General features: G+C 43.0%; 1 protein-coding gene across 6 annotated transcripts in view; it reads left to right on the forward strand.

Moving 5' to 3' along the window:
• The window catches only part of LOC144938160 (uncharacterized), a 67,334-nt gene extending 51,696 nt beyond the window's left edge, over nt 1–15,638 (forward strand). For 5 of the 6 annotated variants that reach the window (XM_078865913.1, XM_078865916.1, XM_078865917.1 and 2 more), the window contains exons 5-14: nt 211–369; nt 946–1,104; nt 1,684–1,792; nt 2,247–2,356; nt 3,027–3,143; nt 3,403–3,441; nt 5,061–5,168; nt 7,734–8,238; nt 11,027–11,094; nt 12,727–15,638. In XM_078865913.1, the coding sequence (XP_078722039.1) occupies nt 211–369; nt 946–1,104; nt 1,684–1,792; nt 2,247–2,356; nt 3,027–3,143; nt 3,403–3,441; nt 5,061–5,168; nt 7,734–8,238; nt 11,027–11,094; nt 12,727–13,054 (1,702 nt within the window). In that variant the 3' untranslated portion in view covers nt 13,055–15,638. The remainder of the gene's footprint in view (nt 1–210; nt 370–945; nt 1,105–1,683; nt 1,793–2,246; nt 2,357–3,026; nt 3,144–3,402; nt 3,442–5,060; nt 5,169–7,733; nt 8,239–11,026; nt 11,095–12,726) is intronic. The other variant, XM_078865918.1, reaches the window with a different exon arrangement.
• Nucleotides 15,639–22,507: the final 6,869 nt, after the last annotated feature.

A 22,507-nucleotide genomic window follows, 5' to 3' on the forward strand; every position in this document is an offset into this window, starting at 1 on the left:
AAAGGTTCAGATAATCATCATTAGTGTTTGGTGGCCATGAGCGGGAATCGAACTCGGGCCGCCGGATTTGTAGCACAGAACGCTACCGATTGCACCACCACTCCGCGCTTAGATAAGACACTCACACAAACCTGTACAGTTAACAGCAAGTCAGAAAACTGTCGGACGTTCAGCTGACAGCGCAGCGGCGTGCCTGTACCCCGCCCACAGTGTGCTCATTACGCACGACGACGAGGTCAAGATCTCCGACTTTGGAACGTCCAAGGAGATGCGCGAGAAGAGCACACGCATGTCGTTCGCCGGCACCGTGGCGTGGATGGCACCCGAGGTCATCCGCAATGAGCCCGTCTCTGAGAAGGTGGACATCTGGTGAGCGACGAGCGTGCCCGCCACCGTTTGTGCTATTTGGCTTTGGAACTACCTCTCCATCACGTCTTTTCCATAGTGCCCGTAGCTTTGTTCATTTAAAACAATCTGTGCACGTTCTTATCTCCTATACTTATAGTAGTTGGTGACCATCCTTTTTCATTTTCAAGCCAATAATTAAACCAGTGTTTAACTTTATTAGACTTTTGTGATCAATACTACGATTCATAATTGTCTTTTGTGTTGTAAACTCTCCTCCATCTAACTGCCAATGAATAAAATGATCATGAAACCATACATGCCAATTTGTTACTATATCAGCACACTGGTGTGTTGGAGTTGAATCTACAACATTTAACATATGGTACGAAATTTGGCTTTCCCCGCACCTCCAATTAGCACGTTTGGCTACGTACGGTGCGAAAAAAGTTCCCCATAGATGCATGCATACATACAACCAGCATCATCAGGAAATTGACAGATTTATGGCAACTGTCTCATGAAACCAGTGTTTACTGCAGTGACGTCATTGGTGGTGACAGTGGTTTGTGGTGGCTGTGGTGGTGGCGATGGTCACAGGTCGTTTGGCGTGGTACTGTGGGAGCTGCTCACCGGAGAGATCCCGTATCGCGACGTTGACTCGTCAGCCATCATCTGGGGTGTGGGCAGCAACAGTCTTCACCTGCCCATTCCTGCCTCCTGTCCTGAGGGATTCAAGATTTTGCTCACCCAATGCTGGTATGGATGCTTATTGGCAGCAGGCCGGGTAGGGAGAGTGGCAGTGAGATAGGGGATCATTCGTAGTGATCGACTCACGTTATAAAATCATATTTTCTTTACTGCTGGGTCTGGCTTGAAAAGTGTTTCTAGATGGGCCGATGTTTCGTCGGTTGATTTGGACCACAATATTTAAGAAAGCATGACTAGGTTCAATATTTAACTTGCAGGATCTCAGCAATATCCTTTTAAGGGCCCCAAAAATCTGTCAAGAATCTCCTCAACAACAGTTATGATTAAACCCTGGAATTATAGTCAGCTCTAGCTGGGACAACGACAGAGAAGTCTGACATATTTTTGTATTCCTGTACTGAAAACTACAAATGCATTTGGCATTGCAAATACATACCAATTGCACTACTTGGTTCTATACATTCACAGTTCATGGATAACTACTCAACTTGCGTGAACAAAGAGAGATATTAGCTTGGATACACATGAGCGGCTGAACTCAATGGGCCACGATGTGTCCACTTTGTCCCAATTGAGTTACGAATTGTTTCTAGCCAGCTGACAATGGCCATGCACCCGGACTTGCAGGAACAGCAAGCCCAGGAACCGGCCGTCTTTCCGTCAAATCCTGCTCCATCTGGAGATTGCCGCGGCCGATGTGCTGTCGACACCCCTGGAGACCTTCTTCCACTCACAGGTGCCTTTCTGTGCCTCACGGTCATTGAGGGACAGCTGTGTGTGTGAGACACAAAGTACGTAGGCTTTAAAACATATACATATTTGGCATAGTCGTCAAATCGATGTCAAATTGTTGCAGAGGGCAGAGCAATTTAGATGTTACAGATTTCACTTTGTTATTTCGATAAAGCTCGATCTGATACATTTTTTCAAATGTGGCAAACGCATGACCTGCTATTTGTGTCAAATATTCAACACTCATTTCAAAAGGTTGGCAATGTCTCATCTAGGACACAACAATGTATGATTCATTGAAAGGAAAGCAATTTTTTTACTGATGCGTCAAGAGCTACAGTGGCAATGACTCATACGACAAGACGAAACAGTTTTGATTGGATTTTTTTTTTGTAACCTGATTTTTTTTTGTTCCGGTGATGACACCTCCCGTTTGCACATACGTGGGTGGGTGGCAGGCTGAGTGGCGCGAGGAGGTGCACAGTCAGTTTGAGAAGATTCGCACGGAGGGCGCCAGCATACATCGGCTGGACGAGGAGCTCATATCACGCCGCCGCCAAGAACTCAGGTACCTCATCAGCCCTGTGGTTTTCCTGTGCCATCCTGGTTTCTCACTGATATCCCCTATGGCTTCACTGTGCTTGCCCTGTAGTTTCGTGGAACTCTCTATGTGGCCTGGCTATGCTATACCTAAAATAATAATTACAGCTTATATAGCGCTTTTCCGAATATCTCAATCTGTTTTACATCAATGACAATGACGGTGGAGTTGGGTAAGACGGGGCTGAGTTAAAATAGGAAACGCCTTCTGCAAGAGAAATGTTTTAAGGCAGAAGGACTTGAAAATCCCAATCGAACCGGACTCCCTGATAGCCTTCGGCAGAGAGTGCCAGAATCCAGGTGCCAGGGAAGAAAAGTCCCAGAGGTTGCCCATGGACTTGAGCCTCGTTTTGCACGACTCAGGTAGCCTAAACTTTTTGTTAGGTAGTCAACAAAAGTTTAGACTTGGTAAACAACCTACTCTGTTGTAAGAGCTTTATTTGAATGAATACACAATATATGTAATTATCTGTAATAACACGTGCAACACCTGAGCAGCAGCGATTTAATTTTACAGCCCCGTGCACCTCAATCTGCAAGTATACACAATGAAGGTCTGACTATGCATGCATGCATGCATGTACGAATGCTTGCCATGTGCACACCTTCAGTACCGGCCATGTGAATATTTCCCCCAGGCACGCGCTGGACATACGGGAGCACTATGAGCAGAAGCTGGAGCGTGCCAATGGGCTGTACGCAGAGCTCAGCACCCTGATGCTGCAGCTGGAGACAAGGGAGAAGGAACTCAACAGGTGAGAGACCAGGCAACGTGCAGCTGTTATTTTATGGGCCGTTGACATGCCCCAATGGTAGAGCGTTCACCGCTTGTTGCAGAAGTTCGCGGTTCGAACCTGGCAGGCCACCCTGGTTATTACTGCTGTGTGTTTATTAACTGCTACACCACCACGTGACTTTACGTAATATCTTTAGTCACTGACCCTTGGGTACCATTCCAACGATTGTCTTTGTAACCTGCCCTCTTCCATCCTGCATATGTGACCAACCCATCAGCAACAACTTCTATAACAAAAAAAGCAAGGCCACTGAAAGGTATTTTAAGGAAGAAAAAAAAACCACGCACATACATACACAACACTGATGCAACCATTATCATTTGTTATTACAGTATATCAATAATGTAATGGTGGTAATCACTTCAGTCCACTATTAACAATTGGACTGACATATCCTCACGGAGGTGTTAGGGTCAGAGCATTAGCCGGCGATGGAAACCCAAGCCCCAGCATCGATAACCCCCTTGGCTGCGACCTGGCCCCGCAATCGATCCGGGACACTTTTAGTAGAGCAGCACTTTCAAGGGGAGGGGCCCCCAGCAGTGACCCATCTGCCCTCCCTCTAGACGGCAGAACCCGGCACTGACCGCGGGTCCGTTTATAATGCAAAGGATTAACCCCACAGGCAACCACTAGAACAGGCCGTGAGTCTGCCCGGTGGCGCAAGACTGGCAAAGGACTATTGCATGTGCGACAGCGTATTGACTAATGTCGTCCATCGGTTAAACCGCCATGATGTATGTAGAGTAAATTACGGGCATTGCTGGCGACTGTTGCGTTCGTGAACGATATACATCTGCACATATTAAGCTGCATGGCTGCCCAAGGTGGCCCTTGCCTATAACGTCAAGGTTGTCTCTCTGTCGTTTACCCAAGGCCCTCTCGTAAAAGCGATCGTCGGTTTGGCATTGCAAATTACGAATGGCGCTTGAAACCCTAATGGATTTCTTTTAAAATATATATATATAAATATAATATTATTCTACAGTCATTTTTATCAGTCATTAAAACATAATTGCATTATTATACATTTATTTTCTTTATACTTGTGCATTATAAGCCTATGAATGTTAGTTGTTAGCATTACTTGTATACTGTTACCACAATGTATATTTATTCTGTCTATACACCACACATATAGAAGCCATGTTTGCAGCTTTTTTTATTGGGCTATAATTTACAGAACCTTTTTATGCCATCTGCCAGGGGTGGAGCCAGATATACCCAGTCAACAGCGGTCACAAATTGGACACACGTGCACACATACACACCAACACATGAAATGCCCACATACCCACACAAACACTCACAAAGATCTCCTGGAACAAGTGCTGTTAGCAAGCACCTATTTAGACCAGCATGGCACAAGACAGGATAGGTTGGCCAGCACCACACTTGGCCACCTTTGAATATGTAATTACACCACCAGCAGATGAACAATGTCCAGTGCCCATTTAAGAAATGGAAACAAATAGGACCGACCAACTGGCTTGGCCCTATGAATTACAACATACGTGGGTGGATATTAGAATCACATCACGCATATAGAATATCATATTATAAACTTAGTGGAATGGTTTGCGCAGTGAGTTATCAGTGCAGTTCGCTATGAACCTTTCTAACCTGAGTTCAACCCCAGGCCACGGCTAACAGTAATCATTAGCGACAGGGATTTGAACGAGTCCTTGGCGCCCCCTTTCAACCCGCACTGACCAGCACGGTGAAGTATGGTCCAACAACCACTATGACCGACGCGGTGTGGGGAGGCATTTGTTCAACGGTGGTTCATTAAAGGGCAGTACATTTTTCTCTTTCAAATACTGTAATATATTATAGAGCAGCTCGTTGAGCAGTTTGTTGCTGTTGTTCACACAGGAAAGAGCAGGCCATGGCTAAAGTCTACTCCAGGATCAGCAAACAGCACAAGGACCATCCTGTGGCTCACTCCAGCACGCGGAAGAAGGGGCGGCTGCACTTCCGAAGGTACTGGGGCAGATTCAGGATGTATTTATCACGAGCGTTTCAGACTGGGTTTCGTTGAGTTGGGGCTCGCATACGTCACTCCCTGTGGGCGGGGGGGGGGTTATTGAATGGGGACAGGATGGGAATGCGAAATCCATTGACACCATCCCCTCGGGGTCATGCCGTTGTTTGTCCCCCTGTCTGCTGTCTCCCATGTTTCCCTGCCTTGAATATGTCACCCTTTGTCACCTGCCTATGCTTCACCTACTTCCCCAATGTTAAATTTCGATTTAAAGCTTTCGTGACTGCAGGGATTCATCTTCTTGGTTCTTTCGGTAAAGTCACGTAGAAGGGAAGTAATAAAATTATAAAAATAAAACATAATAAAATAATTCTCACGACGTTTCGGCCACAACGCAAGCAGCCGTCTTCAGGTGAAAACCAGGTCTGTTGGAGCATATATTTAAATATATATATAGCATATATTTAAATATATGCTCCAAGCATGGTGCTCCAAGCATGGTGCTGTTTCATTCAGACGCTGTCGCCTCGACAGACCTGGTTTTCACCTGAAGACGGCTGCTTGCGTTGTGGCCGAAACGTCGTGAGAATTATTTTATTATGTTTTATTTTTATTATTTTATTACTTCCCTTCTACGTGACTTTACCAAAAGAACCAAGAAGATGAATCCCTGCAGTCACGAAAGCTTTAAATCGAAATTTAACATTGGGGAAGTAGGTGAAGCATAGGCAGGTGACAAATGTTGTCCCCCATTTTAATGGGGCATCCTTAGATGCAGCTGTATTTAGATGCTTTCCAAATACAATCATTAATGTTATGAATGATACGAATTATTATTAGAGGTAATAATGTATCCAATCAACGACATATATTTTATCAAAGCACATTTGTCATATGCATTTGCTTAACTTCAAGTCCAAACCGTGACCCTGACTCACAACAAATGATCAAATTAACAAGGGTCTGGGGTAAATCGTTACACTATTATTATTGCGTGATGCATAAAAATGAGCCGTAAACAAATGAACAAACCCATCATCTTAACGATTGCAAAGGGACCCCCACCCCCTTTGTTAGTGTGAATATATGAGGTTACATTAAATATATGTTAATTATAGATGTATAAATTTCGATTTAAAGCTTTCGTGACTGCAGGGATTCATCTTCTTGGTTCTTTCGGTAAAGTCACGTAGAAGGGAAGTAATAAAATAATAAATATAAAAATAAAGCATAATATTATGTTTTATTTTTATTATTTTATCATTTCCCTTATAGATGTATAGTCTGTTGCCCTGTAACGCGGTTGTTGCGTTACTGCAGAACGCTTCATTATTGAAAAATCGCGTTATATAATAAAACAAATTCCGCGATAACACTTGAGATGTGTATGTAGGCTGAACAAAGACCAGGGTGCATGGGTAGCATCTAGAAGCATCTAGCAGCATCCCGCCTTGTGTGATGCTACGCCGAGGCAGCCGTACAACTGCTTATTCCTACTCATTTAACGTGGTTTTGTTCACTCAAACGTGTTATATCCAATTTGCATGCGTTGTATAAAAAAATATGTTCCCTAATACATTCATCGCATTATATCCAATTCATGCTCTGAAAAAATGCATTATATGAGAACAGACTTCATGTGCTTGTGGTACAAGCATTACTGTATGAAGTTATTTATTATTTATTAGATCCAGGAATGGCTTAATGAGTTTCAATTCTCTTTTTCAACATGGTGCTGCTTTGGGATGTCTTGTCGGCTCCTTATCAATGAGGGCTTTACATGTGAGAGGTAACTGGAGTGGCCTAAACAAACCCCACACACATGTGGTGGGTAACATTCTCAGGCCCACATACAACCGTTTTCATGAACCCATTTGCTGTACTGCCATTTCGTGCCACCACGCAAATTTTAAGGCTTTAAAAAAATCACAAATCTACGTAATGCGCCAAGCTTTGATTTCAAGGCACTCCGATACACAGGCACGTGGATATGAAAGTGTAATGGGTTCGATAGAGGCGCACACTCAACTTGGAAGCAACACTATTTATTAACACATAACATTAACACGGACACTATACATAAGGTGGTGACCACCGTTCCTACTCTCACTAACACTCGGGAGCATTACACAGCGTGACCAAGGCAGGGGGACGGCTGCTTGGTCACGAACGACGATCTGAGACTTGAGGACTTCTTATGGCATCTTCAACCCGGAGTAGAACATCCCTGCTCCCTGTTCACACCCCGCTTATAACCGTTCCGGCGTGGCCGGCTCCACCCCAGGCCACGCCCCCCTTCTCGATCCTTCGGGAAGGTCCGGGCCCCCAACCACATGACCCCCAAGCTTCCCTCTGGGGCCCCTGGCCCCCCTTTGTCCGGTCACGTGTCCTGTTGGGTTCACGCGGAGTGCCACGGCCTGACACGACCCCCGTGACACCCGCCTACAGCCCCCATACCTAGCCAACACGGTAGTCCCTATGCTCGTACAGTCCCGACATAGTAGTGACGTCATATGCCACTACAAAAGTAACTGTGAACTTTAACCCTCTCTTCTCTGCTGCAGGACGGACGTGTTGGGGTCAGAGGGCATGTCGCGCAGCCTCGACTCGGTGTCGCCGCAGGGCAAGGCCCGGTCGCCGCGTTCACACGTTGGGAAGCTGCGACAGCAGCTGGTGGCTGCCCACAGCCTGCAGGGCAGCGTGCACCTCGACGCAAAGCAGGCTCTGCTGCAGCGGCCGTCGACAGACGGGGACGCCACCACCGCGGACCCTCAGCACTCCTCCATGCCCTGTCTGGGCCCCAATGCTGAGACACAGAGCTGCCCCGACATCAGGAATTCCGACCGCCTCAGTGGCTCCAGCCAAGATCCCGTCAGCTCCGTGGCAGCAACAGAAGGGTCATCGTTGAGACTGGAAGAGCAAGCTGCTGGTGGTGATGGCGATGTCGGTGGTGGTGATGGAAACAGTGCTGGTGATGGTGCAAGTTCCAGTGTGGTAACAGGAGGCTGCAGGACCTGCCCAGGTCAGCTTTCAAAGAGCAGCAGGCATGAGGGGCGTATACACACCAAGGTATGTTGAGCAGAGAGAACCATAATCCACATGTCTGATACTTATATCCTGCCTCTCACATACAATTAAAGTGAACCACAACCACTCAATGATGGCTGTAAGTATATAAGATAACCTAATGTCGGATTGATGAACCTGATGTCTCAATGATGAATGATTAGAGCATTCTGGCAGCAATGTTTTGAATTAGTTGAGTTTATATAATTTGGTAACAGAAAGACCAGAAAACACTGCATTGTTCCAAGGAATAATAAATGCATGAACCAGAATCTCAGCATCTGTATCAGATAGAATGGATATCAATTTGGCAATATTAATCAAATTATAAAAAGAGGCCTTTGTACCAGAGCTAATGACGAATGTGTTTCGTTTAATATACATTTTCCACAATATTGGATGTAGTCAACATTATTACAACCAATGGGCATTTCAATGTGGGGGGGGGGAGGGTTCGCTAAGCTGCAACTAGAGCACACGAATAGCACCTCCCTTTCATTCGAATTTGTTTTGAATAATTTATAGACATCCGTGAAGAAATTTCATCCAGACACTTCGGTAGCATAGAGACTGCCGTCTGTGGTTTAGTAGGAAAAGAACAATATAGTTGTTTAAATTATTTGCTGATTATTCGTTTACGTGCTATAAAGAAGGGCCATTGCCAAAACGTCAACTATGATGGGTTTTATTTTTCCATTTAAGCCATGTTTATTGATGAATGTGTTCAATTTAATACATGTGTAATGACATGGTGACATCTGCTGGCCGGGAAAGGGAAGCACGGGTATGGGCACGGTTAAAGTAACAACCAATCAGAGAAGGAGAGGTATCTGGGGAAAAGTAACAGGTGGGGTTAGCCGAGATACTCCGGGAACCTGCTCAAAGGTTCCACAAGAGGGCGTGGCCGGAGGCGGGGCCTAACCTCGCCTGGGGGGATATAAGGGGGTGCGGACCCGGGGCTCGGGGTTCGTGTGTGGATTCGTGGGTCCTGGCTGCGTCGCTGCTCGCCGACATCTCTCTCCGTCGGCCGGCCATTGCCATCATCGTCACGCCATCAGCCAGTGGCGTAGCCGAGTGAGGGCGGTGGGACCACGCCGAGTGATCGGCTGTGTGTAGCCAGTAGAGACGTTGATACTGGTAGGAACCTCCTGGTTACACAAGCCCACAGGGAATTATTGTGTCCGTCGTGCAGGGAGGGGCTGGGTGGGGAGGGAGGGGCTGTGTGGGGAGGGGAGGGTGGGGAGGGGCTGGCTGGGGAGGGTGGGGCTGGGTGGGGAGGGGAGGGTGGGGCTGGGTGGGGAGGGGAGGGTGGGGCTGGGTGGGGAGGGTGGGGAGGGGCTGGGTGGGGAGGGTGGGGCTGGGTGGGGGGTGGGAGATTGGGGAGGGGCTGGGCGGGGAGGGGCTGGTCACCCCGTGGTGCCCTTATAAAACTCAATGTTTAACCTACTCACGCCGGCTTGTGCCCGCCCTCACAGTCGGCCATATTTAAGGAATACACCACACCACCGTTGACCCTGGCCATTGACAGAGCAACCCAACGTTCCTACCAGCTCCCTCCGCAGGAATGTGTTATCTAAGTGTTGCACTCAGAGTAAGAAGAATAAGGTTGGCCTGTGTTGTGCCCAGTGTGAGATATAAAAGAAGTAGCCTCTGCACGACGTGTCGCGGAAGTCGCTCATTACACATGTAATATCACGATATATATCATCTGCATAACAGTTCAATCCAAGGTCAAATGTTAAAAATGTATCCAACGATGTATAAATGGACACTGGAGGATGGGGTAATGTGGAACTCCATGCTTCATGTCATCTGTCTGAGATGATAAGAATAAATCCATTCCACAGCAAAACCTATCATGCCAATGTAATTCTGTCTCCAATAATAACCCATGGTCCACAATGTCAAAAGCAGCAGAAAGATTAATCAACTCATAAACAGACGGTTGTCTAATGCTGGCAAACTGCAGGAGATCCCGACTGTGTAGGTCTCAGTACGAGGACCTGAGCAAAAGCCAGACCGAAACTTTTCTGTAATTCATTTTACAAAAGTGATCCTCAAGCTGATTTGCCAAAGCTTTTCCAGTTAATTTCGTAAGGATATTAGGAACAGGCTTAGAATTTACAAGATCTTGTGGGGGAAAGGATGTGTCTCTTCAGAAGTGGTTTACTTAATTCAACTTTAAAGTGAACGTGAACTGTTCAACACTGAACAAAGAAGAGAAACATTTGTAAAACATTATTCTTTTCTATCTTGATTTGATTTCCTCCTGCCTCAGCAGTCCGCCTGTTGTATTGTTTCACCTGAAGACGATGGCTTGTGTTGCTATCGAAACATCGTGATCTATTACACAATTTTATATCTACGTGACTTTACCGAAAGAACCAAAGAGTAATAATTATCTTCTATTTAGGATTTATATATACTAATATACACTCGGCACATACATACAAGCAGAGAGGCCCCATATTGGGATCTTCCACCAGCCTCCTAACAAATTTGGCAAGTGACTTGATTATCACGTTACATTTCCACTGTTCACACGGGATCACGTTTAATTCGTGCCAACACAGGAATTCAAAGTGATTTTCGGAAGCCCCGGAACAACACTCCCAAATGTGACGGACCATGCAGCACGGGTGACACTTATCGCAGAAAGGCGTGCACCCTCTTTCGGCTTCATCCCTTTCACCACATTCGTGCGACACCTGATGTTGGGTGGTCCTCAGGGGGGTGCTGAGTTGATGGTGCTCTGTCTGACGTCAGCGCTGCCGTGTGCTCTCACCCCAAGGGCACCGGCGAGACCACGGACGAAGAAGGGGAGGTGGAAAGTGAAGCAGACTTTCTGCACAAAACAAGGTGAATTGATTAGCTGCTTTGTTTAAAATAACGAGATGCTTTGGTAATGTATTTATTATTATATACCTGCGAGAGGAAACTGTGGATACCATGCATAGTATGTCGAGTTCAGAAAAGGGCCTGTTTATTTTTCGTGTTCCAAATCACCTTGGTATCCTGTCACTGCTTTCTGCTTCCCAGTGCCCAGCGTATTTAATGTTGGGAGTTTTTTTTATAACGACCCCTTGGAATTTTGGAGAAGCAATGTATTCCATGGCCTGCCCTTTCCCATTGTTTTCTCATAGATAAGTTCAACCAAATTAATTTCAACGTAAATCTATCACGGGCATTATTTATGCAGTCATTGGTGTAAAGCCACATTCATTGTTCTATAATTACTATAGAGTATTGGAGGGTTGGGGCGGTGGTGCAGCGGCTCGCGCACTGCACTGTGAACCCAGTGACATTAGTTTGATTCCCAGCCAGAGGCGAGTGATATCTACACGGGTCCTGGGCTACCTCATTTGCTAACCTGCACTGACCAGAATGGTGAAGTATGGTCAAACAAACACCCACAGCCAAATGGCACAGAGAGGACTTCATCCAGCAGTAAATGAGACATAGCGCTGTAAATTATTGTTATTTTACTGTTTATTAATGTACGCTGCATTTATGCAGCATATATCAACGGTTCTACAAATAGAAATACGATATTTAAACCGGTATAATAATTAATAGGCAAATAGGTTCCTATAGCACCACTCCTATCCCGACTAGCTATGGAGACGTGGGCACATCCACAACAATAACAGTGCTTTGCCAGGAAAGCCTCACCAAATCTCAAGATGCTATCAGAACGGCCACCCAGTGGGATGTTTGGCCAATTCCTTGTTGAGTACTAGGCATGCAAAATACATAGATACATTAAAGCTTATGCTCATAATACGTGCATTTAATCATGTGTGTAAGATTGTATTATTTAACTATACAATTGATTAAAATTCTATAGTTAAACATCAATTGTATGCAATTGATATTCTAATGTACAAATGAGATGGTGAAAACAACCCAGAAAATAATCCATTCTAGAATCGAATCGTGACCCTGAATCATTTTAATGCAAGGAATCCCTGGGAAGGGTGGTTTTGTCGGGTAAATCATGGCATGCCAATTGAATACAAACTGTGCGAGAGGAACTGGAATGAAAGACTAAAACCTATGCATGTACGAGGCTAATTTGAAATCAAATAGATCAGTAACCCACTTGTTGGACTGCTGGCCACCAAGTAGACCTCTGGCAGTCCACCGACACCACCTACAAAGCTTTGGTCACAGACACGTGTTGCCATCAATTCTAGATTTGAAGCTTTCGTGACTGCAAGGATTCATACTCTTAGTTCTTTCGGTAAAGTCACGTAGGTAAAAATGCAATTAAAATTAATAAAAATAAAAACAATAAAATCACGACGTTTCGGAGGCAACACAAGTCTCCGTCATCAGGTGGGACCATCACAGCCAGATTTGCTGCATCAAGTGTTTTTATTTTTATTAATTTTAATTACATTTTTTACCTACGTGACTTTACCGAAAGAACTAAGAGTACGTGTTGCCATCGTTCGCCAATTCTGACCACGTGTCGCCGTGATGGGGCAGGTCCCTTCTCGGCGCCAGCAGCTCAGCCTCTGACAGCCACAGCTCGGCCTCGGAGGAGGAGCGGGAGCGGTCATCGGAGCACTCGGTCGGGGCTGCCACAGACGTGGAGAGCGACCTCCCGGCCTCTGCACTCACCAGCTCCACCGAGCTCAGCGGCGGCGGCGGTGGCGGCAGTTTTGTTGGAGGTGGCGCCGGGGGCAGTGGTGGTGCTGGTAGTGCCAGCGGTGGTAGGGGTCACAGTGCGGTTGGTCGCGGTGTCGGCGGTACTGCAGCGAAGCCGACCACAGCGAGCATCTGCCGTGGATTCGTCGACTTGGATGTGGATTAATTGGGCAGGTGCTGCCAGCTGAGCGAGATCCATTGTGACAAGAAGTCCTCATCTGGCCATGGCCATTATGCTGAGCCAACGCAACAAATGTGGCCAGCAGAATAAGAAATAGTACTTCATGTTTCCCTGACCCAAGCAATGCTTTCGCAGATCGCTGATGTCTGTTTGGAATATTTAATGAATTAAAGGGATTTATATTGATTTTCATTGGCTCTCTGTAAAACCTTGTTTGGCGAGTCAGGAAAAACCTGAATTTATTATGTCTGCCTGGCCAGTGGTGGACTTTTTGGTAGGAACTATGAAATACTCAAATAATATGACATGTTTGAGCCAGGTTTAAAGAAGTGACATTGCTGGATGCTCATCCATTTAATTGCATAATAATGTGTTTTATTTATTTAAGGCTTTCCTTTGACAGGGTGTAAATAGCACTACTATAAATGTAAGTTGTAGGCTGGGTACTAGATCTGTCAAAGTGTTGGATTGACAGTTGATTTCCAGAATAGTGCAGCAGTCAAAACGTTGGTGCAAGTTTATTAAATCCTCCTCGACTCTGTCCATCCAGCAACATAAATGGATACACTACAATCGATCGGCAGGTCGTGTGTGGCAGGGTAAAGTGTGGGTACTCCGACAATTTATTCATTTATGATACTTGTTTACCCACAAAAGCTTCACCGAATCCATGACTCTTTTTCAGGAGGGGTCCTGCCACCTCTTCCGAGATGTCTGGCCAGTGTGCTAGAGTCGGCCAAATTATCCTTGAGGGCCTCTCTCGAGCTCCCTCGAGTGGACGCCCTTTCGCCAACAGTGGCGTGAGCGAGCAATTGCAGGGCTGCACCTATTACATATTACCAAAGCGTATCGACTGTTGAAAAGGAAACGTTAAAGATCCAAAATAAAAAAAAATAGCTAGAATTCATCCAAATTCCAAGTTTGCAAAGATAGCCTCAATTTGTTTAATTCAATATCGGAAGTTTTTATCGAAAATGTAATAATTAGCCAAACAAATAATGTCATCAGGTAGGCTATTATATATTATGGTTGACTATTTAATGTTCCAGTCACTTACCCTCAAGCCCGCCACTGCCTCTGGATGCTGGTGTCCCATATATGTGGTCTCAATAATGCTGTTTTGCATGACCAATTACAACGAATGCAATGATGTTTCAGGCTGCTGGTATGGGTGCTGGCCATAACGTTTCCTTCAACCGGAGTAAGCCATGGTTGAGTAAGGCCTAAGCCATTCTCTTGATAGGTGGGCTGTTTGCTTTAGTTGGCTCGATGGGGATGAGACGATTTAACAGAAAGATGCCTGCATTAGAAAGAAGCAAAAAATGACAAATGCTGATGTAATTGTAGAAGGTGCACAGGAAAACCATGGACTGGATTCCGGTGTTTGTTTGGAATGGACTCAGCATTGTAGGTGTCCTGCTGTGTCTTGAACACGAGTTGGTTAAATGTCACTGTAAAAAAAAATCCAGATGGCTCACATCAAATGTGGCCAGTGCTCTTTGATTTTGGAGATTAGTTTCCATGTAATTCTTTGGCTTGCACCAGACATGGGCTAGAGAGCTGAATGCATTTCCAATATAATTGTGCAGAAGAATGAAAGAGAAAATTGAGGTCACGTGCATGCACACACAGCACTCCAATTTACACACTAAACATGCAAGGTATGCCAGCATGGAAAAGTGGGAGATAATTTTCTGAGCTGAAAACAATAAAAAAAATCCACGTAGTTATAAATTACCACATTTGAAGCAGAGTAGTGAAGAGGCATGCGAAATGCAATTCAATTATGAATACTTTCTATCAGTACAGTAGTAACAGCCCATTTAGCCATTAGCAGCACAATTTATTCTTATGCCATCTTATGGGCTTGATGACAACTATGTTTTCTCAAACGCGGACGTTTAGCAGAGTTCTGAGGATTTTTTCTGTTGCACATCACATTGTGTTATTATAAATTGGCAAGTTTTTGATGATTGAATTAATACTTTCTTTTGTTGCTCATTGTTAATGCAGAATTCGTTTTTTTGACCCTGCGTAAACAACAGCAGTCCATACGTACCAGCTGCTGTACTGATGTTGGAGCGGCACTGTGTGCATGCATAGATTCACTCCTGGAAAAGCTAACGCATGCTTTGATATTGTGAATGTGACATGGCCAAAATGAAGGCCATTTCGTTGGAACTGGTGACTTCGAACTCAAATGCGATGGCACTACCTCTGGGTCACCAGGTATTATTTATGTGGTTTGAAGAACGCACGGTGGATGATAAAGAAATCATGCGTGATTCCATTCCCAATAACTCTTAAAGCCATCACAGCAATGCAGTAAAAAAATGTCCTGCTATTGACCCTTCACCAACGTGGCCAATACATTTAAACTGAATTAGTGGTTCACGACACAAATGCTTTCTACTTGTTTCCAAGTTCTGCAACATGGACTGGGTCACAGCAGAATGCTGAAATGGGTGCATTCGTACATTTCAACATCTAATCAATGGACATCAACGCAATGTTGTGAGTCTACTACTCTTCTCAAGCCACACACCAAACTGGCATCAGCTGGATTATGAATCAGGGTGTATCTGTGGATTGTTACATAAAATGGAAAATATTTTCCAAAAAACAACACGGGTGTTTCACACTAATTATATCAGAAATGTGTTCATAAGGTGCATTTATGTTTATAATTCGCCTTGTTAATTTCCCAGTTTGTGGGCATATACAAATCTGATAAACCCCAAGGCTTTAAAGTTTATTGGAACTGAGATCATCTGCAGGTGAGATTGGTCGAATAAAATTGTGCACCGTTGAAAAACTTGACAGCACACATTCCTCTAAAGACAAACTGGCTTCAGAACATGATTAAACAGTGCCTGTGTCGAATTACGACAGTACACGATAACGCCCATGTTTCTGAGATCTTTGTAATTTGAAGCATGCGTTTGCCAATTCGAAAGTTTCTCTAGGCGTAATTTTTTTTCTGGCCTGCAAAATGAATGTTTACGATCTTAGGATGTGCATGTAGCACTCAACTTGAAAACCTGTCCAACTTTATGCGTTTTGGTTTTCATCAACTGAGGTGCTACGTGATACGAGGGCATTATGAACGATTGTGACAGCGCAGAAGTTAAATCAAATCCATCCAGTGGTAATGTAGATGATGCAAAATGTATGCATGGAGTTCATAAACTTATATTTGTCAAGATGATAACAACAGAGTAATGGTGATGAAACCATTCCAAGCCATAACGATTTTGATTTTAACTCATACTTTCTGTATTGTGGAACATGCAACTCAAAATTAATTAAATCTAACGTAGCCATTAAAGAGACATTTATTTATTGGAAAACAGTCAGTGATTCACCTCATATAATATAATTTTTGCGGGTTATTCCTTCTACTTATTGGAAACCCATTGAATGACACCATGATATTTAACAATGTATTTGAGGATGGAAATGCGCGTCGGTTGTGGTGTCCTTTACCATGCACAGCTTCGGAGTTCTGGTTGGAATGGTTGAATGGCAAACCAAACAATGTATCTGAGAGACCGTTTTCATATTGCCAGGAGACACTGGGCAGAGAAATGGGCCCTTGGCATTGACACTATGCTACACAAGCTCAATGAAAACATTGTTGAGGTCCAAGTCATCCGTACTCATAAAGTCACCCCCCTTTTAATAGAAGCTTCATCTTAGCGGCATGAATCTTGGTATTTCATTGGATTCTAGCCGGTGTGGCTGTGAGTGAAAACAACAAAGCAATCAAATCTTACAGCCCAATGACGCTGACAGTAACATGGATTTTTTAAAAGAGAAATACTTGTGCAATATTTGGACACAACATTACGAATACATAAATCGTCATAAACAATTTCCACAGCACACATCTTATTTAATTGTGCTACAGGGGCTTTAAAGACCATCGACAGTACCCAGGAGATTGGTATAGAATATTTACAGGTAAGTTTGGTACCCAGTTTTATTGCTAGGGCATGGGTTAAACTCTAAACAAGACCGTGATTTGCACTAGAAACCTGATGTCAAAATGTGGACAGTATTGTTCACATTCTAGATTTGAAGCTTTCGTGACTGCAAGGATTCATACTCTTAGGTTTTTTCGGTAAAGTCACGTAGGTAAAACAAATTAAATTAATAAAAGTAAAATAAAAAAATTAAAAAATTCACGACGTTTCGGAAGCAACACAAGCCTCCGTCTTCAGGTGGAACCGTCACAGCCACGACAGCTGTATATTCATACATATATTGATACAGCTGTCGTGGTTGTGACGGTTCCACCTGAAGACGGAGGCTTGTGTTGCTTCCGAAACGTCGTGAATTTTTTAAATTTGTTTTATTTTACTTTTATTAATTCATTTTTTTTTACCTACGTGACTTTACCGAAAAAACCTAAGAGTATTGTTCACACATGTTGAAGGTAAGCTCAACTGACTCAATGTTACCTTCACATCCTCAACTGCATGTAAGCCTAGCTTCCCACTGACACAACATATCGTGGTTCAATGCCGCCTGTGAAATACAGCCAGCTTGTCCCAGATCTCCCTGATGGCTTCCACTCATTAATAAAGTGGCTGGTCAGACAAGGGGTAGGGGAAGCGGTCAACATGGAATAGTATGCACGAACATTAATTTGATCAAAGCAGGCTATACCTGCCTGTGCATTGTAACGCGGTTGCGGTGAGGTCACGTCTCACCTGATTACGTTTCACATCAACGTGCCATTAAAATAACATCCCGATATCTTTCGCCGTGAAGTTGCAAAAGAGAAAAAATATTATACGTGTAAAGTGCTCGTCATTGCGTATCTATATATCAAACTGTGTACAAATTCTTAAAAAAAAAATCGCAAAAACGAATTACATACAATAACCTAGCTATGGGTGCTTCAGTTTATACAACGGAATTCACCGCATACGTCACGAGTAGTTCATTTTCTGTCTCTTTGGCACATTATGGTTGTTGAAACGTGTACAGTATGCGTATATATTCAGTACATGTACGTATATAAATACAGCCGTTCAGCTAACACACAAAAAAGATCAGTATCAGGGTGACGCCACTTTCTGGATAGCTGTGGATCCCACTGAAAACCAGCGGGTTCTCGGCAATTCTCTCCAACATTCACGAACCGTGTACAGAAGATGATCAATATCTTAGCGGGGACACGAAGCGGCTGAAGGCTTGTAGAGTTTCCGCGATGTTTTCGCATGCTGTCACGCTTATTCCATAAACTTGCTTTATATATACTGTATGCAAAGTTGTGATCAAAATGGTTTGAGAATTGACGTGATGAAAGTGCTCAGACGAAATTATAGCTTTATTTTATTTTGTTGGCTCCATAAATGCACCGTTGTCATGTTATACGCCAATAATAGCGGTTACTTTCTTGCTGTAGGGTAATTGATAAAAAAAAAATAGTGCAAACTGTTCATGTCCCATTCCCAAAACATTTTGAACACACCTTGCTCACATACGGTATGCATAGTGTACCGTAGTATGATTTGACCACTCGTACAATTGCAGCTTTTAAATGTGCTGAGCTTGATATCATCATGTGTACTACTATTTGGGACCCAGTGCTATTTCAGTTCTGTTTTTCAACGGTTTGGTGGGGTGGAAGTGGCAAGCTGGAGTTTATGGGTGTAAAGCTCTTTAATCCTCATAGAGACGTGTTTTGGTCAAAATTGTCTCTGTTTAACAGAGCACATCCCACAATATACCAAAAACATCAGGCATACCCTTACTTGTCCAGAGCATGTAATTACAGTCCAGAGCATGTAATTACAGTGTACTTATCACCAAATGTGCGATGGTGAGCGTGATAGAAGCCAGTGTCCCGATAATGAAGGGACACACAGATATTTTACATACGCTCCCCTTGACAGCTCATTTTAAGGCATTATGGGGGAGCCTGTCATAAGATAAAACCAAAATTTCCCCTTGTAGTTTCATAAGTAACGGCTTATTTCGCTGGCAGAATATGTCTTGTAAGCATGGCTGGACAGGTGTGGACTGCTGATTTTATTTACAAGACCTGGTGATGAGTGGACTTGCCACTGGCTTTGATTTGACCTCTGTGAAGGATGTTTTTACATTATAGCACACGGCTATTTGTGCAGCGGCTGCCACGGTGGACGTGCTCTGGTGTGCGACATCATCACCGTTGTCATAATGCTTTTAAATAATCTCAATTAACGTTCGTCTGACGGGTCATCATTGGAGGCTTCTTCGTGAAATCCACAACAAGGTTTTATTTTGTCTCCCAAAAAGGCTCCCTCCAATCTCATCGTTGTCCACTCTGCCGCTCGCTCAGTTCTAAAGCAGCACTGATTAGGTACGCGTTGCAAAAATAAGGCTAGAAGCAACCTAAAGGGATTTTTGTTCCATTTTTTTAACTTTCCATTTTTAAAGCTATTGCTGTACAATATACATTAAGGTCCATTATACGTGACCGCTACTTGCTGTGCTTTAATGGAAGTGCACTTAATTCCGTAAAAACATTTTTTTCCTTTTTTTAAACAACCATTTCACTAATGCTGTAACATACTACCACCGGTATTCAACTCAAGGTTTAATTTAACTCCACATTCGGGAGCATATTGACCGGTCCCGAGTTTTCCATTGTACCGGTCAAACCAGGCATCCCTTGAACTTGCAAATGCACACTCACTCTAAGGAATACCCGAGATGGCTCACTTTGCTCTGGATTGCGGAGTTTTTAGTTGAACCCTGTATCTACTTTATTACTTCAGGGATTTCCTTAAGTGGATCAGTTTTACAGTACAATAAGATGCAGGAAAAAGTAAGGTTCATACCATACTTGTATATTCCTCAAATGTGATGCCATTTCCATCAGAGGTTCATCAACCATGTATTGACCATATTTATGTGATACCTTGGTCTGTCATAGGATTGGTATACATGCTTAACTGTAACTAAAAGGAAACATCTTAACGATTCAAGGAAAGTACAAATTAGATTTGGGGTGCTACGGTGGTGAGATGTTAACTACCTCGCCTGATATACAGGTTCTGGATTCTATCCCGACCCTAACACCTGTATGTTTGGAGTTTGCATGTTCTCCCCGTGGTCATGTGGATTTTTCTCCTGGTCCTCAGATTTTTTCCTCCACATTTATAAACATGCATTTCGAGTATTTGGCTGCTATACATGTCTAGATGATAAGCCACATTGAGCTCTCATTGGTGGCCAGGTCGCTTCTGACAAAGAGTTATATAGCTCAGTGGACCTTACCTGATCAAATAAAATAAAAATGTAAGTGAAAAAATATTTTGAACTCTGAACAAGCATCATAAATGCTACCATAGCAGCTAAGGGAGATGTATTTGTTTACAGGCTTGGGTTTGTTTGATGTTTAGCCAAACCACATTTGTATTTCTTGCCAATAGGGTATCATTCTGTCAGGGTTGTGCATTATGAATTAACATAACATGTTATTGGATTCTAGGGAGTGGCACTTACCAATACAAGTACTGAATGTTGCCAATCCCTGATGGTCACACATCTTGACATGAATGCAGCCTTGTTGACAATTATGCATTTGGGACTTAAAATACTATGTTCCTTCCCTAATACAATATCCAGTGATGGACATTATTTTATAAACTCACAATCAGTTTTTTGAAGAACTACATATTCGTGGAATTGTCTCCATTGCCAGATGTATAATTACAAAGTCAATATCATTTGAGAATGGTATATGATTACTGTAATGGAATGCATTTAATCCCAGTGTCTAATTCTCAGTCTCACACGCAGGCCACATTTTAAGCTTGGTTCATGTTGTCTACAATATATATTTTTATTATGAGATTTTCAAGTAATATGGTAACTTAATTTACCATATAACCTGGGACCAATACGACTGGGTTCCTACTGGAACAAAAAAACTCACTCTTGATGGTTAAACTGCAAGAATAAATGTGTTTTTTACATACAGTACCGAAAGATTGCATAGGACCTAGGGTAAACTTCAATGTACACCAAAATGAAAAAAAAAATACTCAACGATCTTTCACAAAGCTTAAAATACATTTTAGCAAGTTTATTTAAACAGATTGTTAAAACAACTTAAAGACCTCCTTATATAGAAGCTTATTATTAATAGAGCTTCTCTACATGAATATATTTAATGTGACCGGGTCTGCCTCGGAGCGACGTTTAATGCAGCTTAGATGGCACTGTGTTGTACAAGAATAATTCACAAAAATACCAGGGTTCTTTTTTACGTTGAGGAAATGTTAATGCAGATTGCTGGAGTTGCAGAAAGGAATGAAAGAAATTTGCATTTTAAAAATAATAATCTAAATATAAATTACATTAAGGAGGCTATGAAATAAGGCTTCCATATAATTATATACAAATTGATATTCATAAGCCCTACAAATATTTTGAATCAATAGTGAATTCGCTTTTCTCATCACCTTAGCCTGACTCCGAGTACAAACGTTTTCCAAGGTTTCAATAACCTGGCTAATTATTGCTCTTAAATGCAACCCATAACAGTAAGACCCGGGTAGACTGGTAACAGACTTCTGCTGGATGATACAGATATGCGATTTAAAGATGATTGTGGACACTGGGATGAAATAAGGCACCATGCCTTCAGCATACAACACAGCCACGACCTTAAATGCACCAGCAGTCAAAAATAATACTGCTGACTGATCAATGCACTGATAACTTATTTACATACCATTTGCCCTTCAATAGTGCACGAATGATTTAATTTACGTGAAGGCACAATTTAATAATGTGTCCTACAAATAGGAAAACGATTACAGTATTTCCTGTTCTATTTTTTGCAATGTTAAATGTTCAATGCACATTAAATTTAATGTATCATGTGTGCTATTGAAGGGCAGAGGCTCAGTTTGTGAGAAGTGAAGATTCCACAGTTCATTCATGTTGCCATTTTTGCAGCCATGTTTCAAGTTGCACCTGCAATTTATGACGACTTAATCCCAACTCACGGCATAATACAAAAGACGAGCCAAACTGCTCATAGAGTTGCAACTGCAGACATAATTATCCCTGCATCACCAATCAAACCTACACAGTTGTGTTAAAAGACACTTCAGCATGTCTGTACCAACTGCCTCCACCAACGCCCCAGCAGTATAGATTCACTATTTATAAATGTGCATTATGTATGGAATTGATCTTCAAGACTGTATGTTATTTATTAAATTATTTACATTCATGTGAACAACTAAAATGGTACAGAACCATATATTTGGATGTGCTGTTTTTAAATACTTTATTTTGCAATCTTTGAAATTCTATGCAGTGTATTTATTTATCTATTTATTTTGTACTGTGACATTTAAATGCACTTTATTTGGAAAATATTATTTGAAAACCTTTTTTAAAAATAACGTCAACTTCATTAAGAGG

Source organism: Lampetra fluviatilis, chromosome 21, assembly GCF_964198595.1.
Source record: "Lampetra fluviatilis chromosome 21, kcLamFluv1.1, whole genome shotgun sequence".
In the NCBI taxonomy this organism is placed as follows: domain Eukaryota; kingdom Metazoa; phylum Chordata; class Hyperoartia; order Petromyzontiformes; family Petromyzontidae; genus Lampetra; species Lampetra fluviatilis.